The following is a 17,582-nucleotide window of genomic DNA, read 5'->3' as shown; positions in this document are numbered from 1 at the left end:
CTGGAGTGCATGGAGTGCAGTGGCACGATCTCGGCTCACTGCAACCTCTGCCTCCTGGGTTCAAGCAATTCTCTTCCTCAGCCTCCCGAGTAGCTAGGATTATAGGCATGCACCACCACGCCGGGCTGGCTGATTTTTGTATTTTTAGTAGACATGGGGTTTCACCATGCTGGCCAGGCTGGTCTCGAACTCCCGACCTGGTGATCCACCCGCCTCGGTCTTCCAAAGTGCTGGGATTACAGGCGTGAGCCACTGCACCCAGCTCCTTTGCCTACTTTAAAAATAAGGTTCACATGGGTAAAATAACTTGTCCTCAATACACAATTAGTATTTACCAAGTAGGGAGCCACATCCAGTTTATCTAATTCCAAAACCTGTATCTTTGTCACTATAATATGCTAACATTGAGGATCTAGTGTCAAATATACTAATGTCCAGTTTCCAGTCAACAAGTGCTAACAGAAGTTGTATAAGAAATAAAAACTATTCCACGACATCTCTGGACCATGATGTCTCCTTCATCACTAACTTGTCCTGTGCCTGGGCCCAATGTTGGAGCCAGTTGAGCTAGCAAGAACCTCCCATGGGAGCTTTTCCTAAGTCGGGTGCCTGGGAGAAGAGACTGGACCAGAAAATACACTTTATCTGGGAAGCCAGAGGCACCAAAGCCAGAGAAACTTTGGCTCAAGGACTTGAGCCAATATTGTAACTGGAAAAATGAGCCTAAGTGTTAGGTCCAAAAGGCAAAATAAGCCATACATGGAAAAACAAGGGCCAATCACAGCATCCAGGAGGCCTGGAAATGGGTCACAAAGCAATGTGCAGAGTGGGTGGGCACAAGTGGGTCAGAAACACATCTGGGAAAGGTAAAAAGATGTTGGATGTCACATGAATATGGTGTTGGCCCTGGGGGTGGACCTGGCAGATTCAAAAGCACACCAAGAACCAGATGCTTGAATTGTGGGGAGTCACTGACTCTCCCTAAGCCACAATTTTCTCAGCTAATAAAATGGACCCAGTTGTAACCCCTTCAGATCTGCTATCAGAATTAAATGATACGTGAAAGGATTTAGCATAGTGCCAAGCCTAGAAAAGCAGGGGTTTTTTTTCCTTAGCTATTATTACTTTATATTTGTGATTGCCATGGAGATGATAATAATTTTTGAGAGTAAAATTTTTACATTTAAGTACCTGAAAGAACCCTGAAAAAAAAAATTCACCCTTAGAATGGTACAAAATTAAAACTGAGCACAAAACAAAGTTTATAGTTTGAGCCTTTTAACAGAATAAAGAGTATTAAAGAAGACCTTGAAGCAAGCATGAAGTAATTTCCAGGTCACTAGACAATTTGCAAGTGCAAACCATTTCTAGTCCCATTGTCAGAGGGAGAAAAAAGGTACAGGTCACACCCAGTCCCCTACGCTGATGTCCAAATGTCTGGTTTGGTAGTTTTGACCTAAAAGGAGCATGGAATGGATGCTTTCAAAATAGAAACAATTAACAGACCCTTTAAGAACTACAGATATAAGTGTTTTGAGAAGTCTTAAAGAAAACAAGAACAACAAAAAACTATCAGTGTTAGTATTACATCACGATAGTTTTTCCCCCTGGCGTTTGCATTGATTTTTCAGTTTTACATCAAAAAGAAAATCTGGCCTTGTGGACATTTAAGAGACTAGGGAATTTCATTTTCCACTTAATACACTGATTTTCTTCACCACTCTAGGTACTTGAAATTAGCGCAAACCCCAGGACAGCTACAATTCCAAAAGGGAATGCTCAGTTCATTATGAATGGTCTTAAAGCAAACAGTGCTCTGACAGCCAAATTCCTGGTCTTCAAATTTGTAAGTTTGCCCTTTTTTTCACAAGTCTTACTCAAGACCGCTTCTGAGCTTTTGCACATTTAACCCTTACACTAAAAGACAATATGTTACTAAAGAGCATGGGAAACTTCAAGTTCATACATTTGGACTAAATTCCTTTTCAAAAGAAGTCTAATATTTATAACCAAATTATGACCATATTGAATACACTAAATTAACTGCTGAACTAACAGAAAGGAAATACTGTATTTATTTTCACTTCTGTGGCTACGCATCCTTTGAACAGTTCGAAAAAATCATAAACCAGCCATAAATCCTAAAATGCTTTTCATTTTCTTTCTTCACGTAATAACACAGCACTGATTTTTCAATAAAAAAGATACTGTAAATAGTTGTTATTTTTAATAATCAAAATTAATTTGTACCATCTTTAGTTGATCTGTATATTTGTTTAACCTTTCATTATAATAATAAAGCTACAATATAGTGAAGTTTTATGCATTACTTCATTTAATTCTCAATAAAATCCCAAGGGATAGCATTATTAGTGTACCCACATTGGAGATTAAAAATAAAACAAGCTTATAGGAGACTGCTTATAATCACACAGGTAGTCATTTGCAGGGCTAGTATTCAAAATAGATATTAATACTTTGGACTTTAACTGGCACAGGAGAATAAAAATATCAGGGATACGCTTACTTAATCATTTTTAATAATTTAAATCAGCCCATATGTTAGTAAGTAAAAGATAAAAAATGATCCTAAATACCAGGCCTGAGTTATTTGTCAATTGCTGCAATTTTCCACTTTTAGACTTGAATTAATAGACATAACTAAAAATTTAAATGACAAAATTCCAATAAGAAAACATAGTGCATAATTAGTGCACATCTCTGGATTTGGGGAGGAGAGTGACTTGATTTTACATAGAGTATTGTTTTTCCTAATTAATTGTAGTGTGCCACATATTTGTATGTGAATGCCTCATAAATGGTTTACAAATTGTTAAGAAGTTTATGGATATATAGAAAGAATATTACAGCTCAATAAATAAACTTTTACAAGTGTAGAAGAGAAATTTTACATTAAAATGTGACTTTGTTTCTTCATCCTGAGAGAATGAATTTTTAAAAAACACATTTAAAATCAAGCATTAGATATGCAAATATGTGTTCAGATCAGAGATACCAAAATTATTCAAATGATTAATTATTCATCATAAAATGTCAATTAATAATTATGAAGCAGAAAAGGCATCTTTCTAATGCATCTTTATTTTTCTTGGCCTAAAAAGGGCTAAATATACATGTTCAATTGACTTCTATCAAGTTTTTAAAATTCAACAAAGTAAACAAATTGTAAACAAGTGAAAACTCTGAATTTTAATGAGAACAACAAATATGCCCAAAGTGAAGGGAAGAGCAAAAAATAATAATAAAGAAAACAAAACAAAAACAGTTATGTTCATGACATATGCCGCCTCATGCTCACTCACCTGCTAGGTAACGGACAGTAACCTAGCCTAGTCAAGAAAATAACCCAAAAACCCAAGTTGTGAATTTGCTTAGTAATGTGCAAACTACGTGACATGATGATGTTTCTCTCTGAATTGATCAATCTTTGTTGGGGTTCAGGAGGAGTGCTTTGGGAATTTTTTACCCTTTCCAAATAGTCATCAGAAGAAAAGCGCAGTTTAAGTTTCATAAAATTACCTATTGTAATGTCTAAAGTCTGTTAACAAATTAAGTACTACTAAAATATGGCTGTAAACAAACTTTTTCACATTGCCTTAATTCTAAAGAATGCCCCTATGCCAAGCATTATGCATTTTTTCCAGGAAGACTATATCTATTATATCTTGTCTTTTAAAATTATCAGTCTGAGCTGATGTGATAATATAGAAGAATAAACCATTATGGTCACTGAAATATTGATTTATTTTATTTTTATTATTATTATTTTACTTTTCACTGACACCTGGTGAACTTGTCGTCTCTGAGACCCGGGGAGTTATTTTAGTCAGGGTGTCCCTGCCCTCCTGCTGGTAGATTAATTACACATTAAACGTTCTGTTTTCAAAACGAAATGATAAATCTGGACACATAAAAGAGGCACAAAAAGAATCACAGCGAGGGAGAAGAGTGGATGTTAAGAAAGAAAACAAGAAATTGCAAAAGGGAGATATCAGATAGAAAGGAGAACGTAGGAAATGCAACTGGGAAAGAATTTCAAGAAAATAAGGATAAAGGGCAGGGAGGGCTGAAAGGAGGGCCAGAGGGAAGAAAAGCAGGAGGGAGATTTTTGGTTTTCAATTCCCTGGCGAGGCTGCTGGCGTCCGCGCCCTCAACGCCCCAGCCTTCCAAGTTGAGGCGAAAGCCACCTCCTCGGGCCTGCGTCGCATCCAACTTACTCCAAGTTTTCTGGTGACTCCTACAGGGCCCCTTTCCGTCCCCCCCCCGCGCTCCCCGCCCCCCCAGCCTTAGTGAGATTGACAGTCGCGTGGAGGAGGCTTTTCCAGGCACAGCCTTTCTCATGGTAATCAGCCCCCAGCATCACCTCCCGGCAGCGGCTGCGCCCGCTCGGAGCGCGGCTCGCGGACCCCGGGGACCGGAAACAGGGCGGCGGGCGGGGAGCAGGCGAGCGAGCCAGGTCAGCTGACCGGGCGGCGGGCGGGGGTCGCAGGATCCTGGGCGGGGACAGGTCTGGGGGAGGGCGGTCTGGTGGGAGGGGGCCGAACACCGCCCCCCCCCCCCGACGCGCTCCTCCGCCTGTGCAGCGGGGCCCTTCCTGGAGATCAAATGCAGGGACCGAAGCTGGCGGCGGGGGTTGGGGCGGGGTGTGGGGGGGGGGGGGTGGCAGAGCGCGCGGAAAATTGGGGACAACAACCAGACCTGTTTAGCATCAATAAATTAAGATGCTCATTTGGGTCCTGAAGTTTGCTGGTTCCTGTCAGTGGAGACGTTGGCAAAAGCCCTGAAGCCGAGATTCAGCCTTTACTTCAAAAAAATAAAATAAAATCAACCCCTCAGCTGGCCGCCCTGCTGGGGCCAGGTGACGTGCGAGATTCCACAGCCTGCGGGTCTCGCAGCAGGGATGTTAGGGACGGTCTGAGCTTCTCTGGTCCTGTTTTGGTTTTGTTTGAAAGGGCTTCTCAGAGAGATGCTCCTGATTTTTTTTTTTTTTAATAGACTTTCCCCTCCTATCCTAGGCTCAACTCCGAATGGATTGGATTGCGAGTCTGCACGTGAGAAAACCGTTTGGCTTGGCTTGGACCCCTGCCGCCCCCCACCCCCTCTACACACACCCAGTCCAGGGGTCCCCTTTATCACCCTTTGCTTGCAACTCCAAAAGAAGTTGCCCACCTCCTGAGTCACAACACAAGGTCGAATAATTCCTCTAGATGAAAGATCAGTTTCATTTCAAAACGAGAATAGGTTCCTTTTTTTATTTTCTCCACATGGTACAAAATAAACAGAATTTGCTTTAAAAAAAATCATTAGCTGTGGCCAAATTCGAATTCCTTCTACAGCCTGTGTGTTCAAGGGCAGAAACATTGTATCTCTTCGGGCATCTGGGCCGCCAAGCTGAGCGGGGGGAGGGGGGAGCGGCTGTGAAAGTTGAGGAAATTGACAGACTGAGAGGTGAATGGGGGGACAGGCACCAGGTCCTGGCTGGAGGGAATTGGAAAACAAAAGTGCATCCTTCTCACCCTGCCTGGGTGGAGGGAATCCTGAGGGAGGTAGTTTGTTTTGCCCATGGAAACCCCAAAGAATTATTTTTCCCCCTTCAATGTTGATTGCAATATTATTTCACATTTCCGTGTATCTGTTGTTTTAATCTCTTTCGTCTGCGCTAATCTCGAAGTGGATTATTAATGGGGAAGACAGAGAAGGAGAGATTCATTTGCAGGACTTATTTTGCTGTGTGAGGAGCCGAAAGCCAGCAGCCCCCAGTCCTCTCTCGACTTTTCTCTGCGTCCTGCGCTCCTGCATCCTCCTGATCCCACGATCCCCATTGTCCCCGAACTGGCCCTCGGACTGAGGGAGTGTTCGGAACAAATTTATATTCCGGCTTCCTCCCGACCCCATCACCTCTGACACGTTGGGAACTCTCTCGGCCAAATGCCTGGGGAGGGGCGTGCCAGTCAGGAACCAGGAGCAAGGCAACCTAGCCGCAGCGCTCACCCCTCGCGGAGACCCTTCCCGTGCCACCATCCAAATATCTACCTTCATGGGAGCCTGGAAGACTGCTTTTTCACCCCAAACCAAATACTGGCTAGTCGGAACTCCCAGTGATAAATGTTGGGGACTGCCTCCTGCCACTTGAGCAATTCCTGAGTCCAGGGTAATCAGATGATTAGGTGTTTTTAATGGAAATACTTAGGGTTTTTTTTTTTTTAAGTCAGATCCTAAGTAACCTGACATTTAATATACATAATAAAGACAAGTGTTTTGTTAGCTATTCGATTGGATCCTTTGACCTGAGGTTATGCTTGTGTGTATGTCTGGTCTGTAAGCCTCCAATGGCTACCTGGGTGCCTGAAGAGGAGTCTTGCCTGTAATAACACTATGCAAAGGGCTCCTTCTTCCTTAGGAGTGGTGGAAGGGTGGCTGTAAAGCAAACGTCTAGAGAAAGCTGGACTCCAATCTTTTAAATTAAAAAAGAGGAAAAAAAGGAAGAGGAAGAAAAATGGACATGAACAGTGGTGCTAAATCTCAGAAGAGGAACTTGATAAGTCACACATATATTTAGTATAGATATATAATAATGAAAGAAATGTAAAATATAGAATTAAGAATGTGCCTGACCCATGTTGAAAATCTTTGATTTTATTTATTAATAATTTTTAAGCTGAAGATCCTGAATGCCTTTCTTCTATAGACACTTTATCTGTGATGGGGTGGGGGGAGAGAGTTAATTTATCCAGCAGCTATTTTCATTATAATAAATACTTAAATTAGGAAAGAGGTGAGTAACCAACTGTGAAAATCTACTTTCTTGCATCCTAGAACAAGATCTAGCTGTGGTCGTGCTAGGTAGCTATTAACCACCCCCACCCCACCCCACCCCGCAAAAAAAAAATACAAAATACAAAGACGTATACCTCTGGGAGTGTGGATGTGGCAACCCATGTGGTGGCTTGTCCCTCCTTTGAGTGCAATTGCCAGTGACTCTTGCATTCAAAGTCTTGCTTTAGGCACACATTCAAAGCACAGTTCAAAGCAGTTTATCTTAATATAGTGTTGGATCAGGGTATTATTTGTTTCAGATTTCATCAGACTGGAAACAGGAGGGTGTAACATATTTAACAACATTAAAGCTTAAAAATTGGTGTGAGGCAGCTCTCTGGTCCTCTTAACACCTCCACCTTTACCTTTCCGAAGAATCCTAAATGCTGTGAGGCTAGAAGTTTATTTGTGCTCTGAGGTTCTCAAGCACTTTCACTCTTTAGGAAAAAAAAAAAGTCTCACAGTTATTTAAGAAATTGAGCCTGAACCATCCGAGGATAGGAGATTTCTTCCTTTTCCGATAAATGCCTGTGCTCAGCATCCTCAAATTTGGCTGTCTTTATTTACTTCTATATTAGTTCCAATTATGTGCAGTGTAAACCAGCTTTTTGATTAACAAAACAGCAGAGCATTGGTTAAGAACACTTAAACTTCAAAAAAATTCCCCTGGGAAGTGGGCTCTGAATTGGTTAATAATGTGCAGTACTTGCTAAATTGCTGACTTCCAGATGTGGAAAATATCTTTCTTGTTTAGGACCTATGTAACCTGATTGGATTACGACAGAAGCGTCACGTTGGAAGCTTTTGAGTGATTATTTAATTAACCATACAGTAGAAAGCTGTATTCTCCAGGAAATCCCTTCCATATTTGCATAACCAATCCCTTCAGAGCAAAGGTGGAGTCTTTTCTTTTTAATTTTACTTTAATTGTAATATCAAAAAATATATACTCCAAAACTTAGACCCCATGCCGTTTAATATCATGCTCTCCCTTCCCTGCTAAGTTTCTCTATGGCCTTTCTCGTTTCTCCTCCTGCCTCCCTACACACTCTCCCTTACTTTGTAGTGAGGTCTCCCCGAGGTGTAGAGAGATTCAGAGATCGGCCAACCGAGTGTTCTATGTTAATTTACTTAGAGACCCTTTATTAAAATGCCAAACTACTTTTTAATATTGGGATCCAGTCCAGAAATTCATCATGCACACACCCTAATACACATGCCCTAAGATGCAGCTCCCATGCAGCAATTTTTTTCTGGCTCTGGTACCTAAAAAGAAAAAAATAATAATAAGAGAAAGGGCAGAGAACTTTGTTCCAGAAGCTGTACTGAGATACCTACACAATTTGATGTGCATCTCAAATCTGGTCATTAGAGATATCTGTATAAGAAGAGACTATCTGGATTGAGGACCCAGGATCTTTCCCTTTAACTTTCGCCCCTTGGAGTTCTCCAGTTCTGTGAATGGTGTGCACCGTTTTCCGCCCTGTACTCTGTAGGATTTAGTGATGAGGATAATGATGCCAAAGGCTTGACGGGCGGGGAGGGGGGGGTGGAGGGGGGGAGAAGGGAGGGAGGGGGGAAGGAGGCGAAGGCGAAAGGGAGGGAGAGGAGGAAGGGAGGGAGGTGGAATTTCATTTCTTCCACTAAAGCGTTTGCGGAGACTTCAAGGTATAATCTATCCCAGATCCTTTCCCAGAGAGAAACTTGGCGATCACGTTTTCACATGATGCTCACGCTCAGGGCGCTTCAATTATCCCTCCCCACAAAGATAGGTGGCGCGTGTTTCAGGGTCTCTCGTCTCTCTCCTACAGAAAAGAAAAAGAAAAAAATGTCATTAGAAGAGGCGTAACACGTCAGTCCGTCCCCAGGTTTGTGTTTCCTGGAGTGGCCGAAAGAGATCAGTTCTAACCTGCTCTGCAGGAATAACGGTCCTGCCTCCCGACACTCTTGGCGAGGTTTTTGTACAGTTTGCTCCGGGAGCTGTTTCTTCGCTTCCACCTTTTTCTCCCCCACACTTCGCGGCTTCTTCATGCTTTTTCTTCTCACCATTTCTGGCCAAAACTACAAACAAGACTTCGCAGGTAGGTTTTTTTTCCTCCCCTTTTCTCTCTTTTTATCCCTTTTTGGTGTGCTCGTCCTCCATCCTCCTTTTCTAATTTTCTCATTTTGAGTGGGGATGTGAGTCTGAAGTGAGAAGGGGTGTCCGTGGGTAGGAATTTCAGGTGGGTTTAGCTCCTTTATGGCAAGCTTTTCTCAAGAGTGGCTTCTTCGCTTTCTCTTACACTCACACTCTCTCTCCTTGCTTTTCTCTCCTTTTTCCCTCCCCCAAATAATTTCCCCTGTACCTGTCCATTCAGGTAACCAAAGGTGTCCTTTGCTATCCAGCCCAGGAAAAGTTTTATTGAGAATTATATGGCTGGAATAAAAACTCATCAAGGGGAGAGGTCCTGCTCTATTTTCGTGTCTAGTTCCAATTCATTATATTCAGCAATTAGGACTTGGCAAATACCTGTTAATAATTACAAAACTTGGTCAGTTACAGACCTACAAATTCGGGGGCAAGTCTTTCTCTTAGACATGGCAGTTCATCCTCTCCCACCGAGAAGGCTGTTTTCTAAGCAGAAAGTTGTCTGTTTTTGTCTGCTTAGCGAGTTTCATTTCTTTATTTCATTCTTTGTGTGTGTATGTGTGTGAAGTAACACCTCACTTCTGTGATTATAAATAAAGAAGTGAAAGTCCTCATGGAACTTGAGTCGTTTACCAAAGTGGAGGGGGGGGGGGGCACTACAGCTGGGAAGAAAACTGCTGTCAGGATATCAGGGTTTTAAATTAGGATAACTTTTAAAATTGTATTTTTAGTGGCAAAGTAATATAGACATGGATTTAATAGAAGACACATACGCACATATATCCCATTCCATACTTTGGCACTGAAAAGTCGAGAGAGAGATAGCAGGAGTTCCCAGGAACAGTGATGAGCCCGGCTAACATGAATGTGTTTATCTCCCACCTACTGATATATTTTACATGCTCCCCCTGTAATGATGAAGGCAAGATTACTAACTCCAGACTTAGGAGTAACAGGCAAAGATAAAGTTTACAGCACAAATGCCCTGTCTCTCTCTCTCACACACACACATGCCCATAAAACTAGCAACTTACTTTATTAAACATGTATTTATATGCAGTCGTGTGTCTCAGGATGAATATAGACAGGCCAGCTGTTTCATCCCAGACACTTGTGTGACCATTTCTTTATTTCAGGATTTCCCCTAACAATTTCAAATCAATAGGACAAGGAAAGAAATGATAAAATATGTCAAACTTAAAAGTCTCCTACTATGTATGCCTAGGTAAATTTAAGGTGCTTTCTAAAATATCCACTTCCCCTTCTCTCTGCCCCCCTCCCTTCACCCCTCTCAGCAAATGTGTGGAAACTGATACTCACTTTCCAGGTTTTCTGCAAAGCTTCTAGCACAGGAGACAATAGGTGTGGGGCGTGGGGACTGAGTGTGCCCGGCAGAGAAAGGGTTAATGGCCCTTGTGTTACAGTTTGCATCTGTTACATCTTTTATAGCCCCCTGTTTAAACTAATCCTCGAGGCACAGCATCTTCCCAACCTCCACCGAGTTTTCAGGATTCTCCTCCTCTCCTGCCTGCCTCCGAGGTCCCCCTTCTCCAAGTTTTGACAGTTTCAACTGAAAAAATGCAGCGCCTCTCTCGATTTTTAGGTACAAAAGTTTCGAAGCCAGAAAGGATACGATCATTTAGTAGAGCTTAAAAGTATTGCCGTAGTGGTTGGACTTTCTCTTTCCTTTCTTAAGGGAAAAAAAAAAAATTCTACTGGAACTATTTAAGGGAACCAGTGTGGGGGAGCATGTGTGTGAGTGAGGTGGGGGGAAATACTTAAGTAAATATTGTCAAAGTGGCGAGGGGGGGTGGGGTAAAGGACAGTGTCCAAAGAGGCTTATAATTATATTTATCATTGCGGCGTAAAACGGGAAATCTTAATTTGGGGGCGAGGGTGGGGGGAGGAAGAGACAGTGCCTCGATAAACTCCAAAAGGGGAGGGGAGGGGGCGCTGGGCGAGTGGGCTTCCTATAATTACTATTATCAATTTGCCCGAGTGTGCTTCATCCAGGGGCTGTTTCGCGTTGTTTGTTTGTTTGTTTCCTCTGGGAATTGGGGGGTGGGGGGATGAGAAAAGATGAGAGCGAAAAGAAAACCTCGCCTCACCCCAAGTTCCCGAGCCGGGGGCTGAGGACTTTTCGAAGGAAAGGGTCCGCCTAGCCCTGAGTCAAGCGGTCTTACTGTACCGCCGTGTGCATTCCCTCATACGGTCAGGAGTTATGACTCATTTTGAAGATGTAATTCTTGTCTCTCTGATCCCCTCGCGGGTGCAACACACCAAACAGTAACAAACACAAAGCGCCTCGGGGCCAAGGCTGGGGGTGGGGGGCGGGGAGGGGGCCGCCGAAGTTTCGCTTTGGCGTTGGGGGGCGCGGATGGGTGCTCGCCGGGGCCCTGGCCCGGCTCCCCTGGGCGGCCCGCGCGCGTTTCAATGGGCGCGGGCGATGCCCACATTGTCGCTGTGTTTGGTTGCTAGATCGAGCCTGCGTGCTGCCGAAGCAGGGCGCCGAGTCCATGCGAACTGCCATCTGATCCGCTCTTATCAATGAAGCAGCCGATCATGGCGGATGGCCCCCGGTGCAAGAGGCGCAAACAAGCCAATCCCAGGAGGAAAAACGGTAAGAAGCGGCCCGAACCAAACTTTTCCGGGCCACTCCGCGGCTCGAGACCCAGGGAGAAGGAGGGGGAAAGGGAAAAGGAACCGAGGCGGCGGCGGCGGCGGCGCCCAGGGCTCTAGGGCGAGCCTCCCTCCGCGGCCGGCGCCGGAGCCCGGCGCGCGCGGCGGCTGGACCGGGGGGAGTTGGGGAAGTGCCGGGCAAAGTGAGCGTCAGGCACCCGGGGGTCCGAGCGCGGGGGTCCGGCCGGGGCCCCGCGCCCCCAGCCCCGCTGCCCCCCTGGAGCCCCTGCCTCCGCCCTCCCTCCGCCTCCGCCTCCCGCTCCGCTCGCGCCCGGCCCGCCGGGTCTCCGGCCGGGCTTCGGGAGCGTCCGGCTGGGGCAGGGCGGGGGCCCAGGCGCTGGATCGCGCAGGATCCCGGGGCGGGGGCGGGGGTGGCAGAGAGACTGCGAAGGCAGGAGAGGGGAACCGGGGCTGCGCCTCAGCGAGGCTTAAAGTTTCTTGCCGGAGTCGCCCGGCCGCTTCTCGGTGCGCCAAGTAACGGTCCGCGGGCAGCGGGGCCCGGCCCATCGCGCCCAGACCACGGGGTGGGAGGGAGTCGGCCGGCCCCGCGCGGGGTCCGGTGGGGTCGATGATGGCTCGGGGACGGATGACTCCTCTCCAGCAGGCTCTGGCCCCCAGGCCGGGGACTGAAGGAGTCGCAGGGCGCAGCGAGACTTTTCCCGGCAGTTTCTACATGGTCTGGAGGAGCCCGTTATCCAGGCTGAGTCAGGAAGGAGGAAGGAGAAAGGAGATGGGGGTTCGAGGGGCACACGCAGATCAGAGGTGGGATATTAAAGGGGGGGTGACAGTTCGGTAGGTCCGTTTTGGAGACAGCCAGAGAAGGGACGCGGGGGGACAGAGAGAAACAGAGAGAGAGGAAGAGAGTGAGAGAGAGACCCCCTAGGTATTACCCCAAACAAAATCGTGGGAATAAAAGAGAAAAGTGATTGGCAAGAGCGCGGAAGGCGCCTGGGGGAGGGGAGAGGGCTGGGGACTAGCGAGGGTGCCGGGGGGGGGGGGTGGGGGAGCTGACGGAGGATAACTGAGTTTAAAAAGAAAGAAACCAACCCCCGAAAACAAACAAGCGAACGAGCGCCAGCCCAGACTCGGAAAGGAAACTTCTCGCTCCCCTCGCTCTCAGCCCGATCACCCGGCGCGGGGCCGCGTAGACGCTCCCGAGGCAGGCGCTGGGACGCAGCGCCCACCCGGCCTCCCGGCCTCCGCAGCCCCAGCCCGCGCCTCGCGGGGACCGCCCGGGCCCACTTGGAGCAACTTTCCTCTAGAGAAGACAATTGTGCGCGCCCCCGGCCTGCCCCAGAGCTGCGCGGCGCGGGGAGGGGGCGGCTGGGGGCGCAGTGTGAGGTGCTGGAAGGAGCAAAACACAAAGACGAGAGAATTTTGATTAGAGACAAATGATGCTTTTCTCTCTCTCTCTCTCTCTCTAGGTTTTGTGTGTGTGTGTACGCGTGTGTGTGCGTGTGTGTGTCTTTTGCTTGTTGTGGTGGAGGTGTCGAGCCATATGGGGGAGTGATAGAGGAATTTTAGTCAGAAACTGTTCGTTACGTTATCCTGCCTTTCCCCTTTGTGCTGTCTTTGATCTATTTGCTTGGCTTAGTATTACAGAAAAACAAGTACAATAATATATTCCGAGCTGCTTCCCCAAGATTCAGTTCAGGCTGCTTCTTTTTAAGTCTCTCCCTCTCTCTTTCTCCCTCTCTCTCTCTCTTAATTTAATTTTTTTTTCACTCTGGTGTCTGGCATTATTTAAGGTGGTCCTTACACAGGAGACCTCCCCTTCCCCATCTCTGAGTAATTTAGTAGACACTAAAATTACACCTAATGTCCCCCTCTCCTCTCTTGTGTTTCCTCTGTTCCTTTTATTAAATGTTGGTTATTGATTTTCTAAAATCAATGTCTGTTGTGGGGCTTTTTTCCCCCTCTTACAAGTATCTAAAGCACGTTGCTGATCAACTGGATAACAAAAGCTTTGTGTCAAGGAGGCTTTTTTCCCTCTTCTGTTAAACAGTCATTTTTTTTTTTTTTTTTTTTTGAGAGAAAAAGAGAATGAGATTTAAAACAAGGCTCCCAGAAGTGTTCTTTTGCAGGGAAGACTATTTAAAGTGTGCATTTCTTCTTGCCTTCCTCCTTCCACCTCCTTCGGGATTTTGCCACCGTTGACCAGCCTGGCCCTAGCAGTGAGGTCAGGCCAGAGCCCAGGTCTAAGGAAATAGAGGGATCCTGGCTTCCTGGGAACCCCTAGGAGACCTGGCAGAGAGGGAGGCCCGTTGGGCGCTTCGCAGGTGGAATGGAGTGCCAGAGATGTCCGCAGTCATGGACACTGCAAGTATTTCCCCTCCACCCAGCCACTAACTTGGGAGAAGCCTCCACATTCAGAAGTGGAAAGTTGAATTGCACATTTTAAGGCATTTAGCCCAGATCCTGCACACTTAATATCAAGCCTGTCCATTGCTTACAGCTTCTCTAACTTTGACTGTTACCTGTCTTTTTTTCCAAATAAGCTGTGGGAAAACATGCTGTATACTGGTTACTTGTGTTTTTCACTGGGTTTAATCTGACTGAGCAATGTTCTGGTTTTGAGAAGCAGGTAGAAGAGTACTACCACCCCACCCCTTTTTCATTTTCTTTCTCATCAAACACATATCCAATGCCTTTCCCTTTGGGAATTGCTAGGATTTATCTGAACTGAGTGGATTATTCTTCTTTCCTGGATTCATGGAAAAGATGTCACTTTTGAGCTTGTGTCTTTGCTGATAACACTAAATATGATGATGCTTATCAAAATCATATAGAAATTCCTGGAAAGAAATAATGGCAATAATAATCGTAGAAGTAGAAGCTGGAAGGGAAAAAAAGATGGTCATCCAGGAACCTAGAATGGCACTTTATATAATTTTAATGAAGTCAACAGTGTATATATAGACTAAGGCGACAAGGAGATAAAACGTGTAAAGCAGTGTGTGTGTTTTAAAGGCTGGTCAAGAACGTGAGTTAGAAGACAATGCTATGTACATTTAATAAAAAGCAAAGGAGAAGGAGGCAGTTGAAGAAAAATAAATGTACAAAGAGAGAAACAAGTATCTGAAATACAACCTTCCAGATTCTCAGGCTAGCAAGATGCCTGGCAGAGGCAGTGCCAGGGCCAAGTTAACCCATAGCGGGCAGTCAGTCTCCTTTCCCCCACATGGAAAGGATGAAATCTCTTCCCAGAAAATAAGATGTGCAGGAGGAAAGAGGGAGTGGGGTGAGGGGGAAGGAGGCAAAAAGCGAGTTGCCCGCAGACAAGAATGTGTGTCGGTTTCAAGAAAGTTCAGTCAGATGATCCTCAGTCGCCTGACTCACTTTGTAACACTTTCACTGACGCTGGAGAGGAGGGGGAAAACCCAGCCCCCCTTTTTCTTTCCCCTGATTATACCCCACTATCTCCACACAGCCTTGGAGTCAGAAATGAGCACTCGGAGCGGGAGATGCCCTGCTGCTGCTTGCCACCGGTGCGGCCCGTTTGTAACTTGCAAAGTTTGTTGCTTTTGCCCCTGATTCGGGCAGCGGGTCCTGGGATGCTCCTGCTTCCCTCCTGCCTCCCACGGAGCCCGGGAAGAGGGTCTGCCTCCCCATCCCGCCACCTTCCAGCATCAGCCTCTGAAAAATCTCACAGAGACATGCGCGTTGTAGCAAAAATCAAATCCGGAAACTGCTTGTTTCAGAGAAAGAAATGAAGTTGCCTTTTAAAGAAAAACTGAATTAGGAGGAGAGAAAAGGGAAATAGGAGAAGAAAGGAAAAGTTAAATTTGATTTTTCTCCAGAGTTTCCACTAAAGGGTTGGGGACAGTGTGAAGGAGAAGGGGAGATTTTTACAAATGCCTTTGGTCTCTGAACTTCAGTGGCAAAGAACAGGGATCAAGTTGAATGTTCTCAGGGCTTTGGATCCTAGAGGAGAAACAATCAGAAGAGCAGAAATGATTATCCCCGTTTAAAATAAGCCCTCACTCTTTACCACTTCCTTAAAGGAGTGGAGGTGCTAGTAGTGATGGTTAGAGGCAATGAGGGACGGAGAAGTTGCTCCCGTTTCAGAGATGCTTAAATGAAAAGGAAAGAAAATGCAGTCAACCCCTTCTCCAGGAGGTGCCTCCTAGCTCTCCTCCCTGAGAGGTGAAGTTGGGATGGGGCAACGAGAGTCACACACACTTAGACAAGGAAGTTTCCTTCGGATCACTGTCAGTCCAGACTTGGTTATCTTTGCAAAGTGTGGAAATCTTTGGCAAGTAGCTTTCTTCGTAAAGTTGATGAGCTTCTAGGGAGCCTGTTTTGCTGACTTTCAAAGCACTCGGGCAGGTTGTGTGGCAGGTACCAGTTCTGAGGGCGCTCCAAAGATATCCATCTCCATCCTTTTTTCTCTGTGGAGATCTTCTGCAAGTTTTGTCACGCTGCACACACACAAGGCTGGGGGCTATGTATCTAGGCTGATCTATTTGTTTTATTTTGGTCTGGAAAAACTAAGCCAATTGGGGTAGAAACATGCTTTCCTTCGTAGCAGAGCCAGTAGGCTGCTGGTGTCCATAGAGTGACAGTCCACCAGGACTAAGGGTGGGCTGAGGATTTTAAACTTTACATTGTTTCTCTGTTACCAGATACAAATAAATTCACGTCTTCCACCATTTGTTTTCAAATAGGGTAAAACCAAGATTAAAGTTCCCTGCTCAACTGCTATGTCATAGGTTTCAGTGTTTCCCTTCCTTCTTAATTTGCTTAAAGAAAATTCCAAGAGGTTATTAAAGACCTTGATGCCATATTAAGAATATTTCCTGGGAAAAATGTGTGTCTACCCTGAAGGTAGGAAAGGAGGGCGTTACTAGCCTCTCTAGCAGTGCCGCGTTTATTCTAAGATGTGGGAGATTCTTTTCCTTGCAACAGTTTTTGTCATCTGCATTCTTCCAAGGCTTTTAAGGTGCATTTTCTTCTGTGTGAAAGGAAATTCTTTGTCCTTTTCCTCTCAGCACCGTGGCTTCCCAAGGTAGACACTATTTTGTGCCTGTCACAGAGAGAGGGAGTGCAGGTTTGCAATGCTCACAGACAATTGATTGTCTGCCCTAATGTGTTTCATTTACATGTTTATAACGTCAATGGTGCTGGGGTGTCCACTGTACCATTCATTCCCGCATTCCCACAAGGGGGCAATTGTCTGAATGGCCAAGTCAGACACCTTTTTGATTGCTCTTTGGTTGTCTTTTCAGAGCAAAGAGATAAAGGAGGAAAATCTGTGATGCAGAAACACTAGTTGAAAATATACAGAATTAAATGTCACCACAAAAGCAGATGTTAACATAAGCCCAAATATGCTTTTTAGCCAAGATGTGAAGGTTGAAAAAAATAATTCAGAGCAGAGGGAAGGATGATTTAAACCAATAAATATAGCCCTATTCCCCCTCTTTATTTCTTTTCTGTCTTTAGCAATCAGAAGATGAAATGTAATTTTCCTTTTCATTTTTAAGCCTTGAAACATCCAGGCACCTCCTCATTATTTGTATGTTTGCTGTGATTTGTGAATTTTGTATATATTTACATAGCTCTGTTTATGCCAACAGCATCAGCTTACCACTTGGAAAATCTATTGAATGACTATTTGGGCTGTGGGGAGGGTAAACTTTTAAAAAGTAAGATCCAAGTATTTCTTCATCAAGCAGTTTTTAAAAGGAAAATGATAATAATCAGTAGGCTCCATGGAAGCCTTTGCCTTCATAGCTATGTGCCAAATACTTTTATCTTGGGTGACAGTCATGTCAGAGTGAAAGCTCTCAGGAAAAGTGTAACTAGTAGTTACAAAGTAAATAAAGGATTTCGTTTTAAGGTGTTCTGTAGTGTTTTTATGCTGTGTATGTGCATGTGTGTGTTTTGCCTTGTGTTTCCTCTGAGGAGGTAAGAAGAAAAGCCATCCATGCGTGTA

General features: G+C 45.2%; 1 protein-coding gene and 2 long non-coding RNA genes across 7 annotated transcripts in view; 2 read left to right on the top strand and 1 right to left on the bottom strand.

Moving 5' to 3' along the window:
- The first annotated feature begins 4,371 nt into the window (after positions 1–4,371).
- On the top strand, positions 4,372–5,320 carry LOC107973786 (uncharacterized). Its single transcript, XR_001716222.2, has 2 exons — positions 4,372–4,477; positions 5,037–5,320. It is a non-coding gene; the product is annotated as an uncharacterized LOC107973786 (long non-coding RNA).
- A 3,238-nt stretch (positions 5,321–8,558) lies between these two features.
- LOC134807980 (uncharacterized) lies at positions 8,559–10,380 on the bottom strand. The gene is made up of 3 exons (XR_010149743.1): positions 10,286–10,380; positions 8,747–10,109; positions 8,559–8,642 (listed from the first exon to the last, which is right to left on the bottom strand). It is a non-coding gene; the product is annotated as an uncharacterized LOC134807980 (long non-coding RNA).
- The window catches only part of ZEB2 (zinc finger E-box binding homeobox 2), a 132,159-nt gene continuing 123,370 nt past the window's right edge, over positions 8,794–17,582 (top strand). For 2 of the 5 annotated variants that reach the window (XM_001158061.5, XM_001158120.6), the window contains exons 1-2: positions 8,794–8,918; positions 11,444–11,585. In XM_001158061.5, the coding sequence (XP_001158061.1) occupies positions 11,513–11,585 (73 nt within the window). In that variant the 5' untranslated portion in view covers positions 8,794–8,918; positions 11,444–11,512. Of the gene's footprint in view, positions 8,919–10,414; positions 10,569–11,089; positions 11,252–11,443; positions 11,586–17,582 lie in introns of those variants that run through there. The other 3 variants (XM_063790477.1, XM_009443431.5, XM_009443432.5) reach the window with 2 other exon arrangements.

Source organism: Pan troglodytes, chromosome 13 (assembly GCF_028858775.2).
Source record: "Pan troglodytes isolate AG18354 chromosome 13, NHGRI_mPanTro3-v2.0_pri, whole genome shotgun sequence".
Taxonomy (NCBI): domain Eukaryota; kingdom Metazoa; phylum Chordata; class Mammalia; order Primates; family Hominidae; genus Pan; species Pan troglodytes.
This window is presented reverse-complemented; position numbering and strand designations above follow the sequence as displayed.